Source organism: Ranitomeya imitator, chromosome 2, assembly GCF_032444005.1.
Source record: "Ranitomeya imitator isolate aRanImi1 chromosome 2, aRanImi1.pri, whole genome shotgun sequence".
Lineage (NCBI taxonomy): Eukaryota > Metazoa > Chordata > Amphibia > Anura > Dendrobatidae > Ranitomeya > Ranitomeya imitator.
The window spans coordinates 268,704,810-268,717,486 of NC_091283.1; the positions used below are offsets into that span (position 1 = coordinate 268,704,810).

The window sequence follows — 12,677 nt, forward strand, 5'->3', positions numbered from 1 at the left end:
TGTGGTTACACCATTACTCCCAAGCAACATGCCCACTGCCTTGGGGTCAAACTTGATTCCGAGCTTTCATTCACCCCCCACATCCGATCACTGGCTCGCTCTTCTTATCTGCATCTCAAAAACATTTCTAGAATTCGCCCTTTTCTTTCGACTCTGCAAAAACTCTTACTGTTTCACTTATTCATTCTCGTCTGGACTATTGTAACTCTCTACTAATCGGCCTCCCTCTTACCAAACTCTCCCCGCTCCAATCTGTGCTGAATGCTGCAGCCAGGATCATATTCCTCACCAACCGTTACACCGATGCCTCTACCTTGTGCCAGTCATTACACTGGTTACCCATCCACTCCAGAATCCAGTACAAGACTACTACCCTCATCCACAAAGCACTCCATGGCTCAGCAACACCTACATCTCCTCTCTGGTCTCAGTCTACCACCCTACCCGTGCCCTCTGCTCCGCTAATGACCTCAGGTTAGCATCCTCAATAATCAGAACCTCCCACTCCCGTCTCCAAGACTTTACACGTGCTTCGCCAGTTCTCTGGAATGCACTACCTAGGATAATACGATTAATCCCCACAGTTTTAAGCGTGCCCTAAAAACTCATTTGTTCAGATTGGCCTACCGCCTCAACGCATTAACCTAACTATCCCTGTGTGGCCAATTAAAAAAACTTAAACCATAACCAGGTTCCTCGCATCATGTTCTCATACACTTTATGCAGTTAATAGCCCTCTGTGTCGTTACTGATACATACTTAGGCAGTTAACTGGTCCATGCAGCTTTACATGAACACCCGATCCTTACACTATGGCTGGTCCGAACAACGAAAGCAATTGTTACCATCCACCTCTCGTGTCTCCCCTTTTCCTCATAGTTTGTAGCTTGCGAGCAGCAGGGCCCTCACTCCTCTTGATATCTATTTTGATCTGTTTATTTTGTGGACACCATAAAATCACCTGTCTTACTTATTGTTTCATGCCACGTTTTTGCTATATTATCTGAGATCCAGACCTCATATCTGATATTATCTCAGATCCAACCGTCATATTTCATAATGCCTCAGAGCTCCACCTTATTATCTCATTTCTTAACTATCTAATATGATCTCAAATCCTGACCTCAAACCTATTATCTCAGTGCCCTGATTTATTTTAAAGATGATGACTTATTATCTCGCTTTCAGACCCCATATTAGACATTATCTCCGATACTTATTCTATATTATTTCAGATCCAAACTTATCAGATTTATCAGAAATCCAAAAATGATTTTGTAGGATCCTGACCTCATACCAGAGATAATCTCGGAGCCGTGATTTATTAAGTAACTGATGTTTTATCTCAAATCCCTCTCATCTGAGGTATTGTCTCAGTGCTCTGACTTATTATCTCAGGGTCTGGACATTGGAAGATATTGAATTTCTCCCAATGCTGTTGAGAGCTTTACACATCCAAATACCTTGTCAAAGGTCTTCTGCTTCTTGTCCAGAGCAGCCGCCAGAGAGTTTGCCCTCTCCACATCAATCATTAGGTCATCCACCTCTGCTTGAAGCCTCTGCTTAGTCTTCTCCAGGGAGGCGCACTTAGAATTTACAGCCTCGATATGCTCCTCTGCCTCCTGGAGGCGCTGCGCCAACTTCCTTCTGCAGAGGGCAGTATTGATCTCATTGGTCTGTACTGACTGTATATTGTAGGACACATTACCTTTAATATACTGAACACTACTGCTCAATCCAGTGAACCTCCCACCAGCCTTTCATGAGGAAACTACAAACAAATATTAGTATAATGCCACCAACTCTCTGCCTGGAAACCTTTATGTTAGAGATGACAGTGATGTCCTCACATTCATATTGTGGGTTATACCTCTCTAACTGTGGAGAATCCCACCAGATTTTACCAGATCATATATAGGAAGGCTTACTTGGCGTCTTCCAGCTCCTCAGTTCGCTGAATGGCATCGGTCTCATATTTCGTCCTCCATTGTGCCACTTCACCGTTGGCCTTGGACAAGACTCTCTGAAGCTCAGACTTGGCCTCCTGCTCCTCCTCGTACTGTTCCCTCAGGAGGTCACAATCATGGCGAGACGACTGCAAGCCGTGAGCCAGGGCATTCTTGGTCTGGTTATGGGGAAACAATGGGGGGGAGACCGGCAATCAGACCCGTTACGTGGCCTGGAGAAGATCTGCAGGTCCAGGTCTCAGTCATCTCACCTTCACTTCTTCCTCCAGACTTCTCTTCAGCTCCTCCACCTGCTGGATGAACGCTTGCTTAGATCTCGACAGCTGAGACACTAGAGTCTCCTTCTCTTCCAGATGTCGGGACAACTCGCCTGAAATCAAAAGCAGAGTGTAAAATACTAGTGGTTTCCATCTCCCCCGAAGCATCGACAGATGTCCTCCAGACCCAAAAGTCATCTCTAGACGTGTCATAATTATATGTGACAAGGTCACTTCCATAGATCTGGACCACTACCATAAGCCTGAGCCCACAACCATAAGCCAGAGCCTAGCACCATAAGCCTCAGCTCCCCATAAGCCTGAGCCCACAGCTAAAATTCTGAGCCCAGCACCATAATCCTGAGCTGAGCACCATAATCCTGAGCTCACTACCATAGGCCTCAGCTACCCATAAGCCAGAGCCCAGCACCATAAGCCTGAGCCCACAACTAGAATTATGAGCCCTGCACCATAAGCCTGAGCCCAGCACCATAATCCTGAGCTCAGCACCATAATCCTGAGCTCACTACCATAGGCCTCAGCTACCCATAAGCCTGAGCCCACCATCATAAGCCTGAGCCCACAATTAGAATTCTGAGCCCAGCACCATCAGCCTGAGCTCAGCCCCATAATTGTGAGCTCACTACCATGAGCCTGAGCCCACAACTACAAACCTGAGCCCAGCACTATAAGCCTGAGCCCACCATAATAAGCCTGAGCCCACCTTCATAATGTTGAGCCCTAGAAAAAAAAGCATAAGCCCACTAACATAAGCCTGAGCCTACCACCATCAGCCTGAGCTCAGCACTATAATTTTGAGCTCACTCATAGGCCTGAGCTACCATCATGAGCCTGAGCCCACAACTACAAACCTGAGCCCAGAACCATAAGCGTGAGCCCACCATCATAAGCCTGAGTCCACTATTGTAAGTCTCAGCCCATCAGTAAAAGCCTGAGCCCACGACCACAAGCCTGAGAACACCACCATAACCATATGCTCAGCACAATAATTCTGAGCACACCACTATAAATAAGACTGAGCCCCTCTCCATAAACATGAGCCTAGCACCATGATCCTGAGCCCACCTCCATTAGCCTGACCCTTAAACCACAAACTTGAATCCACTACCATAAGCTATAGCCCACCTCCATAAACTGGAGCCTACCCCTATAATCCTGAGCCCAGCACCATAAGACTAAGCCCACCACCATAAACCTCAGAACAGCACCATAATCTTGAGACCATCTCCATAAGCCAGAGCCAACCAGTATAAATAAGCCTTAGCCCATCTCCCAAAACATAAGCCCACCACCATGATCCTAAGCCCACTTTCATTAGCCTGAGCCTAAAATCCCAAACTTGAATCCACTACCAAACGCCATAGCCCACATCCATAACCTTGAGCCTACCCCTATAATCCTGAGCCCAGCACAATATGCTTGAGACCAGAACCATAATCCTGAGCTCACTACCATAAGCCTGAGCCCACTATCATAATTCTGAGACCGCCTCCATAAGCCTGAGCTCACCACCATAAGTAAGCCTGAGCCCATCTCCATAAGCCTTAGCACACCACTTTTAAGTCTGAGAACAGCACCAGAAGGCAGAGTCCACCCCTATAAACCTAAACCCACCACCATAAGACTGAGTCCAGTACCATAAGCCTGAGCTCACTACCATCGGCGAGAGCTGCCACCATGAGCCCACCACATTAACCCTGGATTATACTGTATATGTTGTCAGAGGCCCTCACAATGAAACTCGGACGCCGTCCAAGCTCACGGACCCCACAGATGTGATATTTTCTGTGGTTCCCCTTTATTTATGAATGCCCCCCCATTCAGCATCATCTGGCCGCACGTGTCTAATTTTACATCCAGTATGGCTGACTGGACATAAAAGAACAACTGGGATGTGCTTAAAAAAACATGATGACCACCTCACAAGGAGACGGTCTGCTGTGCAGTGCGCCCCCCGGTGGCTGCAGCTCCACATAGGGCACGTGCATTGTCCTTCATCACCTGTCTCGGTTTGCAGACGAGCCCGATGCATGGTGAGCTCCACCACCGTCCGCTGGTTCTCCTCCGTCTTGGCTTTGAACTCGCTCAGGTGATCCTCCAGCGTGCGGCAGATTTTCTCCAGGTTCATCTGAGGCGTTCACATAAGAACAGACTTAGGTGTAATCGACATATTATATATATGGTCTACATCTATCAAGAACATTTTCCGTTTCGATTTCTCCATATTTTCAAGATCTCTGCTTCATGTCAGTGAATGGAAACATTCTTCGCCCTGAGCAAACTGTCCTGATCTAATCCTGTTCACACAGCTGAGGGTATGTGTTATTACTCTGGTTAAGCCATAGGTCGCAGGAGACCAAGGATCTCCAGACAGTTCTGGTCATAGTAGACTGGAAATAATTGCAACGAACCCTCATCTGTGAAAAGGTTTTCATTCTCTGACTGCGAGGTCTTGAAAAGTAAGTTCGAAATCCTCAGAGCTTTCCAGGAGACTGGATTGTCAAACCCATGCACCATCAATACTCCTAGCAGCCCCAGGGGGTCATTGCCGACTCTCCTGACCTTGGACTTGGTCATGGCCTCCAGGTTGCCGTTGATGTCGTCGATCTCCATCCTCATCTCGCTCTTCTCTTTTTCCAGCTTCTGCTTAACGCGCTGCAGGTTGTCGATCTGCTCGCCGTACTCGGCCCCGCTGTCGGCGTGCTTCTTGCGCAAAGTTGCAACCGTGGCCTCGTGCTGCAGAGAGATCTCTTCCAGGTCTCGGCGCATCTTCTGGAAATCCGTCTCCCGCTTCTTGTTCATCTCGATCTGGGACGCAGTTGCTCCTCCGGCCTCCTCCAGCCTCTCGCTGATCTCTTCCAGCTCCCGAGACAGCTCAGATCGCTGTTTTTCTGCTTTCGCTCGCGTCGCCTTCTCAGCTTCGATCTCTTCCTCCAGTTCTTCAATACGAGACTAAGAGTAAAATGGTGGAGAAGGGTCAGAAACATCACAGCAAGGCCATATAAGCAGGACGGGACTACCGATCATTCTGCAGCCCCGAAGGGGGACGGACCCCTCTAACCCCAAGCAGGTCTGTGTCCTGTGTGTGACCCGTGACCTGTATGTCCTGTGGGACACATGCAGTAACATCAGTTGCACCTGTAGCTCTTTGATCTTCTTCTGATGTTGGTTCCCCATCACTTGCTCATCTTCGATCCGGCTCAGCAGTTGACTGATCTCAAAATCTTTCCTGTGAACAGATGGGACAACAAGGAACACTTACAAACCATCTTGAGAAGAAAGTGAGGTTTTAAATGAGAAATTCTGAGGCTCTGTGGCCTCCCCTACAGAGCAATATATGGAGTGCAGGCTCCCAGCCCCCTCCTTACTTTTTCAGTTTCTCATCTAGCTGCTGCTTGTCGTTCTCCAGGTCCATGATGGAGTCCTGGGCCAGTTTCAGGTCTCCCTCGAGCTTCCTCTTGGCCCGCTCGTTGTCCATCCGGACTTTCTTCTCCTGCTCCAGAGAGCCTTGCAGCTACAGGGAAGGGTTAATAAATAATTCAATAAGGTGAGGAAAGAGTCACAAACCTAAAGGGTAACTCCTCTTGGGAAATGTAAAGGTGTAACACCCAGGTATTGTCTCCATTTAGCAATGCTACTCCCAGCATCTGTCTGTCCTCACATCATCGATCTGCTGCTCCAGTTTGGTTTTCAGCTTGGTCAATGCATTGACCTTGTCTTCTTCAGCCTGCAGGTCGTCCAGGGTCTGCTGGTGGGCCTCCTGGAGGGCCTTCTTCTCCTTGGTCAGCTTGGCGATGGTCTCGTCCAGGGCGGCCATCTCCTCAGTGAGGTTTTTAACCTATTACAGAAGAGACCAGATGTACGTGAGCGGCTGAACACATCTCTGCACCTCACACCTCCTCCGGAAGAGATTACCTTGTTCTCGACGGCATGTCTCTCCTTCTCAACCTTGGCCAACGTCAACTCAAGGTCATCGATGTCCTTCTTCAACTCGGAGCATTCGTCCTCCAGTTTCCGCTTCTTGGCTGTGAGATCGGCGTTGGACTCTTCCTCATCCTCCAGCCTCTCATTCAGTTCCTTGATTTTGGCCTCCAGTTGAATTTTACTCTTGATCAGCTGATCACATCGCTCCTCCGCGTCCGTCAGGTTCTCGGTTTCCTTATGGTAAGAGAAAAAAAGATTAACGGCCACCAGTACAACACCTCCAGGGAGCCATGCAGACTGATATCCCTGCCGAGGCATTGCAGACACACATTCACCCTCCGGGGGGGTGGCACTGCAGACACAAGTTCTCTTCCAGAGGCGGCACTACAGACACCACCTCCACCAGAGGGCACCACAGACACCACCTCCTCCAGAGAGCATCACAAACACCAACTCCTCCAGAAGGCACTACAGACATGACCTCCTCCACAGGGCAACACAGACACCATCTCCTCCAGAGGGTGCTACAGACACCACCTTCTCCAGAGGGCATCACAAACACCAACTCCTCCAGGAGGCATTACAGATACGACCATCTCCAGAGGCACTACAGACACCACATCCTCCAGAAGGCACTACAGACATCACATCCTCCAGAGGCATTATACAAACCACCTTCTCCAGAGGGCGCCACAGACACCACCTTCTCCAGAGGGCGCCACAGACACCACCTTCTCCAGAGGGCGCTACAGACACCACCTTCTCCAGAGGGCGCTACAGACACCACCTTCTCCAGAGGGCGCTACAGACACCACCTTCTCCTAAGGGCGCTACACACCACCTTCTCCAGAGGGCGCTACAGACACCACCTTCTCCAGAGGCACTACAGACACCACATCCTTTAGAGGTACTACAACCACCTTTTTCAGATGGTGCTACAGATACCACCTTCTCCAGAGGGCACTACAGACGCCACCTTCTCCAGAGGGCGCTAGAGACGCCACCTTCTCCAGAGGGCGCCACAGACACCACCTTCTCCAGGGAGCGCTACAGACACCACCTTCTCCAGAGGGCGCTACAGACACCACCTTCTCCAGAGGGCGCAACAGACACCACCTTCTCCAGAGGGCGCTACAGACACCACATCCTCCAGAGGTACTACAGACACCACCTTCTCCAGAGGGCACTACAGACACCACCTTCTCCAAAGGGCACTACAGACACCACCTCCTCCAGAGGGCGCTACAAACACCACGCCCTCCAGAGGGCACCGCAGACTCAACCTCCTCTAGAGGGCATCACACAGCTTCTTTTCCACCAGAGAGCTCTACATACTGTTGTGCTCAAAAGTTTACATACCCTGCAGAATTTTTGCTTTTTTGGCCTTTTTTCCGAGAATATGAATGATAACACCAAAACTTTTTCTCCACTCATGGTTAGTGGTTGGGTGAAGCCATTTATTGTCAAACTACTGTTTTCTCTTTTTAAATTATAGTGACAGCCCAAAACATCCAAAAGACCCTGATCAAAAGTTCACATACCCTGGTGGTTTTGGCCTCATAACATGCACAAAAGTTGACACAAATGGGTTTGAATGGCTACTAAAGGTAACATCCTCACCTGTGACCTGTTTGCTTGTAATCAGTGTGTGTGCATGGAAGCTGAGTGAGTTTCTGGGATCCAGACAGACTCTTGCATACTGTATTTCATCCAGCCACTTACGTTTCTGGATTGTGAGTCATGGGGAAAGCAAAAGAATTGTCAACAGATCTATGAGAAAAGGTAGTTGAACTGTATAAAACAGGAAAGGGATACAAAAAGATATAAGTGGAATTGATAATGCCAGTCAGCAGCATTCACACTGTGATTAACAAATGGAAAATCAGGGGCTCTGTAAAAACAAAACCACGGTCAGGTAGACCAACAAAAATGTCGTCCAGAGCTGCCGGGAAAATTGTTTGGGATGCAAAGAAAAACCCACAAATAACATCAGCTGAAATACTGGACTCTCTGAAAACTGGTGATGTGGCTGTTTCAAGATGCACAATAAGGAGGCACTTGAAGAAAAATGGGCTGCATGGTCGAGTCACCAGAAGAAAGCCATTACTGCGCAAATGCCACAAAGTATCTCGCCTACAATATGCAAAACAGCACAGAGACAAGCCTCAAAACTTCTGGAACAAGGTAATTTGAAGTGATGAGACCAAAATTGAACTTTTTGGCCGCAACCATAAACGTTACATTTGGAGAGAGGTCAACAAGGCCTATGATGAAAGGAACACCATTCCTACTGTAAAGCATGGAGGTGGATCGCTGATGTTTTGGGATGTGTGAGTTACAAAGGCACAGGAAACTTGGTCAAAGTTGAAGGAAAGATGAATGCAGCACGTTATCAGCAAATACTAGAGGCAAATTTGCACTTATTAGCCTGGAAGAAGCTGCGCATGGGACGTACTTGGACGTTCCAACATGACAATGATCCAACACACAAGGCCAAGTCGACCTGTCATTGGCTACAGCAGAACAAAGTGAAGGTTCTAGAGTGAATTCAAAGTAGAAGAAGAATAAAAGATAATGTGTAACTAAAAGTAAACTTTTATTCCATATGCATTAAAATATTGCATCTAAAATTACTGTACACACATCCAGTGTGGATGCATATTGGGGATAATTTATAGGGTGACCCAATAACTCCTGTAGAAAAGATAATGTGGGAGATGTGTAAATAATATGTGATTATGGATGTTGTCCCCATAAATTGACAGTCAACCTGTTCACCTACAATTATTCAGAATAATAAGAGGCAGAGCAAATGTGTATATAATTTTCAGTGCTGTTAAACAATTTCTAAATGCACTGAAAAGTCTTATATTTTGTAGACGATATAACCATATTAGGAACAATGCGGTGCTCATTGATTAATGCCTATGTTAAAGCAGCTTCTGATTGTAGACTCTCCCTCGGCTAATATGTTGGAATAAATCACTGATATCCTATTGTAGGATTGTTGTCAAAAATTGGCCAACTATTAGAAGCACAGCCACAAAGGGTGATCGCTCATTGAAAGCGGCTACCGGTAATACGGTCCTGCGGCAGGTGGTAAAGAGTGTGTAAACTCAGATTTTCAAACACATGCTGTATACTGCGTGAAGTCTCTGCTTTGACAAGGTATGACTCAGTACAGAGCAAATTGTGCTAGCACTCAGGTACTGCAATCTGCCTTACGCCAGCTTTTTCTAAGGGCCATTAGAAAAAGCTGGTATACCAGCAAAACGCGCGTCGAGGCACATGTCCTGTAGTTAGTAATGATGTGAGGCAGTTAGGCAACATAATATAGAAGACAGATCGCAGAAGAAGAGTGGGCAGCTTTACCATGCGAGAAAATAAAGAACCTCATTCACAACTACCACAAAAGACGTCAAGCTGTCATTGATGTTAGAGGGGGCAATACACGGTATTAAGAAATGGGGTATGTGAACTTTTGATCAGGACCATTTGGATGTTTTGTGTTGTCATTATGATTTAAAAAGAGAAAACACAGTAGTTTGACAATAAATGGCTTCACCCAACCACTAATCATGAGTGGAGAAAAAGTTTTGGTGTTATCATTCATATTCTCTGAAAAAAGGCCAAGAAAGCAAAAATTCTGCCGGGGTATGTAAACTTTTGAGCACAACTGTACATCACCTCCTTTAGTGGTCGCAGCGTACAGGTCTCTATACTTACAGACTGAACTTGCAGATGCAGGTCATTCTTCTCTTGGAGAAGTTTTACCATCCTCTCCTCCAGCTCCTTCCTTTTCGCCTCTGACTTTGCTAGATTATCCTTGGTTTTGGTGAATTCCTCTTTCATGGCTGCCATCTCCTTCTCAGTCTCGGCACTCCTGAGAAGAGGCTTGATCTTGAAGTAAAGCTTCATCCATGGCCAGTGTTTTACATTCATGAAAGCGCGGATGTTGTATTGGATGCAGAAGATGGCCTCTCTGGAGATAGAAACATTACCTCGTGACTTCAGGGTCTGCATCCTTGCTGTCCTACAGCCAAAGGGCTGAATTAAAGGGGGGGGGGGGCAATCTATGAGGAGGAAATATAGGGTGGTGCAGAACTGTGGAGAGGACGGGTAGGTGGTAGACAGAGATGAGGAGGAGATGAAGGACGGTGCAGAAATGTGGAGAGGACGGGTAGGTGGTAGACAGAGGTGAGGAGGAGATGAAGGATGGTGCAGAAATGTGGAGAGGACAGGTAGGTTGTAGACAGATGAGGAGGAGGTGTAAGGCAGTGCAGCACTGTGGTGAGGACGGGTAGGGTGGTAGACAGATGAGGAGATGTAGGGTGGTGCAGCACTGTGGAGAGGACAGGTAGGTGGTAGACAGATGAGGAGATGTAGGGCGGTGCAGCACTGTGGTGAGGACGGGTAGGTGGTAGACAGATGAGGAGATGTAGGGTGGTGAAGCACTGTGGAGAGGGCGGGTAGGTGGTAGACAGATGAGGAGATGAAGGATGGTGCAGAAATGTGGAGAGGACAGGTAGGTGGTAGACAGATGAGGAGGAGGTGTAAGGCAGTGCAGCACTGTGGTGAGGACAGGTAGGTTGGTAGACAGATGAGGAGATGTAGGGTGGTGCAGCACTGTGGAGAGGACAGGTAGGTGGTAGACAGATAAGGAGATGTAGGGCTGTGCAGCACTGTGGTGAGGACGGGTAGGTGGTAGACAGATGAGGAGATGTAAGACGGTGCAGCACTGTGGAGAGGACAGGTAGGTGGTAGACAGATGAGGAGATGTAGGGCGGTGCAGCACTGTGGTGAGGACGGGTAGGGTGGTAGACATGAGGAGATGTAGGGTGGTGAAGCACCTTGGAGAGGGCGGGTAGGGTGATAGACAGATGAGAAGGAGATGTAGGACGGTGCAGCACTGGGGAGAGGACGGGTAGGTGCTAGACAGAGGTGAGGAGGAGATGTAGGACGGTGCAGAACTGTGGAGAGGACAGGTAGGTGGTAGACAGATGAGGAGGAGATGTAGGGCGGTGCAGCACTGTGGAGCGGACGGGTAGGTGGTAGACAGATGAGGAGGAGATGTAGGGTGGTGCAGCACTGTGGAGAGGACAGGTAGGTGGGAGACAGAGATAAGGAGGAGATGTAAGGTGGTACAGCACTGTGGAGAGGATGGGTAGGGTGGTGCAGCACTATACAGATGACGAGTAGGTGATAGACAGAGAGGAGAAGGAGATATAGGGCGGTGCAGCACTATAGAGAGGACAGGTAGGTGATAGACAGATGAGGAGAAGGAGATATAGGGCAGTGCAGCACTATACAGAGGACAGGTAGGTGATAGATGAGGAGAAGGAGATATAGGGCGGTGCAGCACTATAGAAAGGACAGGAAGGTGATAGACAGATGAGGAGAAGGAGATATAGGGCGGTGCAGCACTATAGAGAGGATGGGTAGGTGATAGACAGATGAGGAGAAGGAGATATAGGGCGGTGCAGCACTATAGAGAGGATGGGTAGGTGATAGACAGATGAGGAGAAGGAGATATAGGGCGGTGCAGCACTATAGAGAGGATGGGTAGGTGATAGACAGATGAGGAGAAGGAGATATAGGGCGGTGCAGCACTATAGAGAGGACAGGTAGGTGATAGACAGATGAGGAGAAGGAGATATAGGGCGGTGCAGCACAGTGGTGAGGACGGGTAGGTGATAGACAGATGAGGAGAAGGAGATATAGGGCGGTGCAGCACTATAGAGAGGATGGGTAGGTGATAGACAGATGAGGAGAAGGAGATATAGGGCGGTGCAGCACTATAGAGAGAACAGGTAGGTGATAGACAGATGAGGAGAAGGAGATATAGGGCGGTGCAGCACTGTGGTGAGGACGGGTAGGTGATAGACAGATTAGGAGAAGGAGATATAGGGCGGTGCAGCACTATAGAGAGGACGGGTAGGTGATAGACAGATGAGGAAAAGGAGATATAGGGCGGTGCAGCACTATAGAGAGGACGGGTAGGTGATGGACAGATGAGGAGAAGGAGATGTAGAGATGTAGGGCGGTGCAGCACTATAGAGAGGACGGGTAGGTGATAGACAAATGAGAAGGAGATGTAGGGCGGTGCAGCACTATAGAGAGGACAGGTACGTGATAGACAGATGAGGAGAAGGAGATATAGGGCGGTGCAGCACTGTGGTGAGGACGGGTAGGTGATAGACAGATGAGGAGAAGGAGATATAGGGCGGTGCAGCACTATAGAGAGGACGGGTAGGTGATAGAAAGATGAGGAGAAGGAGATATAGGGCGGTGCAGCACTATAGAGAGGAAGGGTAGGTGATAGACAGATGAGGAGAAGGAGATGTAGAGATGTAGGGCGGTGCAGCATTATAGAGAGGACGGGTAGGTGATAGACAAATGAGAAGGAGATGTAGGGAGGTGCGGTGTTGACTTATTGACGCTGCATGGTGGAATTATTTTATGGCAGTGTTATATTGTGAAGGAGAGAATGGCTAATGAAATGTAGTGT

The 12,677-nt window shown here is 48.3% G+C and overlaps 1 protein-coding gene across 1 annotated transcript in view; it reads right to left on the reverse strand.

The window, feature by feature from the left end:
• Nucleotides 1-12,677, reverse strand: part of LOC138663070 (myosin-3-like) — a 188,925-nt gene that overhangs the window by 17,417 nt on the left and 158,831 nt on the right. Inside the window, exons 22-31 of the mRNA XM_069749138.1 lie at nucleotides 9,896-10,151; nucleotides 6,161-6,403; nucleotides 5,907-6,083; nucleotides 5,614-5,759; nucleotides 5,384-5,474; nucleotides 4,808-5,197; nucleotides 4,247-4,373; nucleotides 2,219-2,337; nucleotides 1,929-2,125; nucleotides 1,464-1,647 (exon numbers count right to left, since the gene is read on the reverse strand). Of these exons, the coding sequence (XP_069605239.1) occupies nucleotides 1,464-1,647; nucleotides 1,929-2,125; nucleotides 2,219-2,337; nucleotides 4,247-4,373; nucleotides 4,808-5,197; nucleotides 5,384-5,474; nucleotides 5,614-5,759; nucleotides 5,907-6,083; nucleotides 6,161-6,403; nucleotides 9,896-10,151 (1,930 nt within the window). The remainder of the gene's footprint in view (nucleotides 1-1,463; nucleotides 1,648-1,928; nucleotides 2,126-2,218; nucleotides 2,338-4,246; nucleotides 4,374-4,807; nucleotides 5,198-5,383; nucleotides 5,475-5,613; nucleotides 5,760-5,906; nucleotides 6,084-6,160; nucleotides 6,404-9,895; nucleotides 10,152-12,677) is intronic.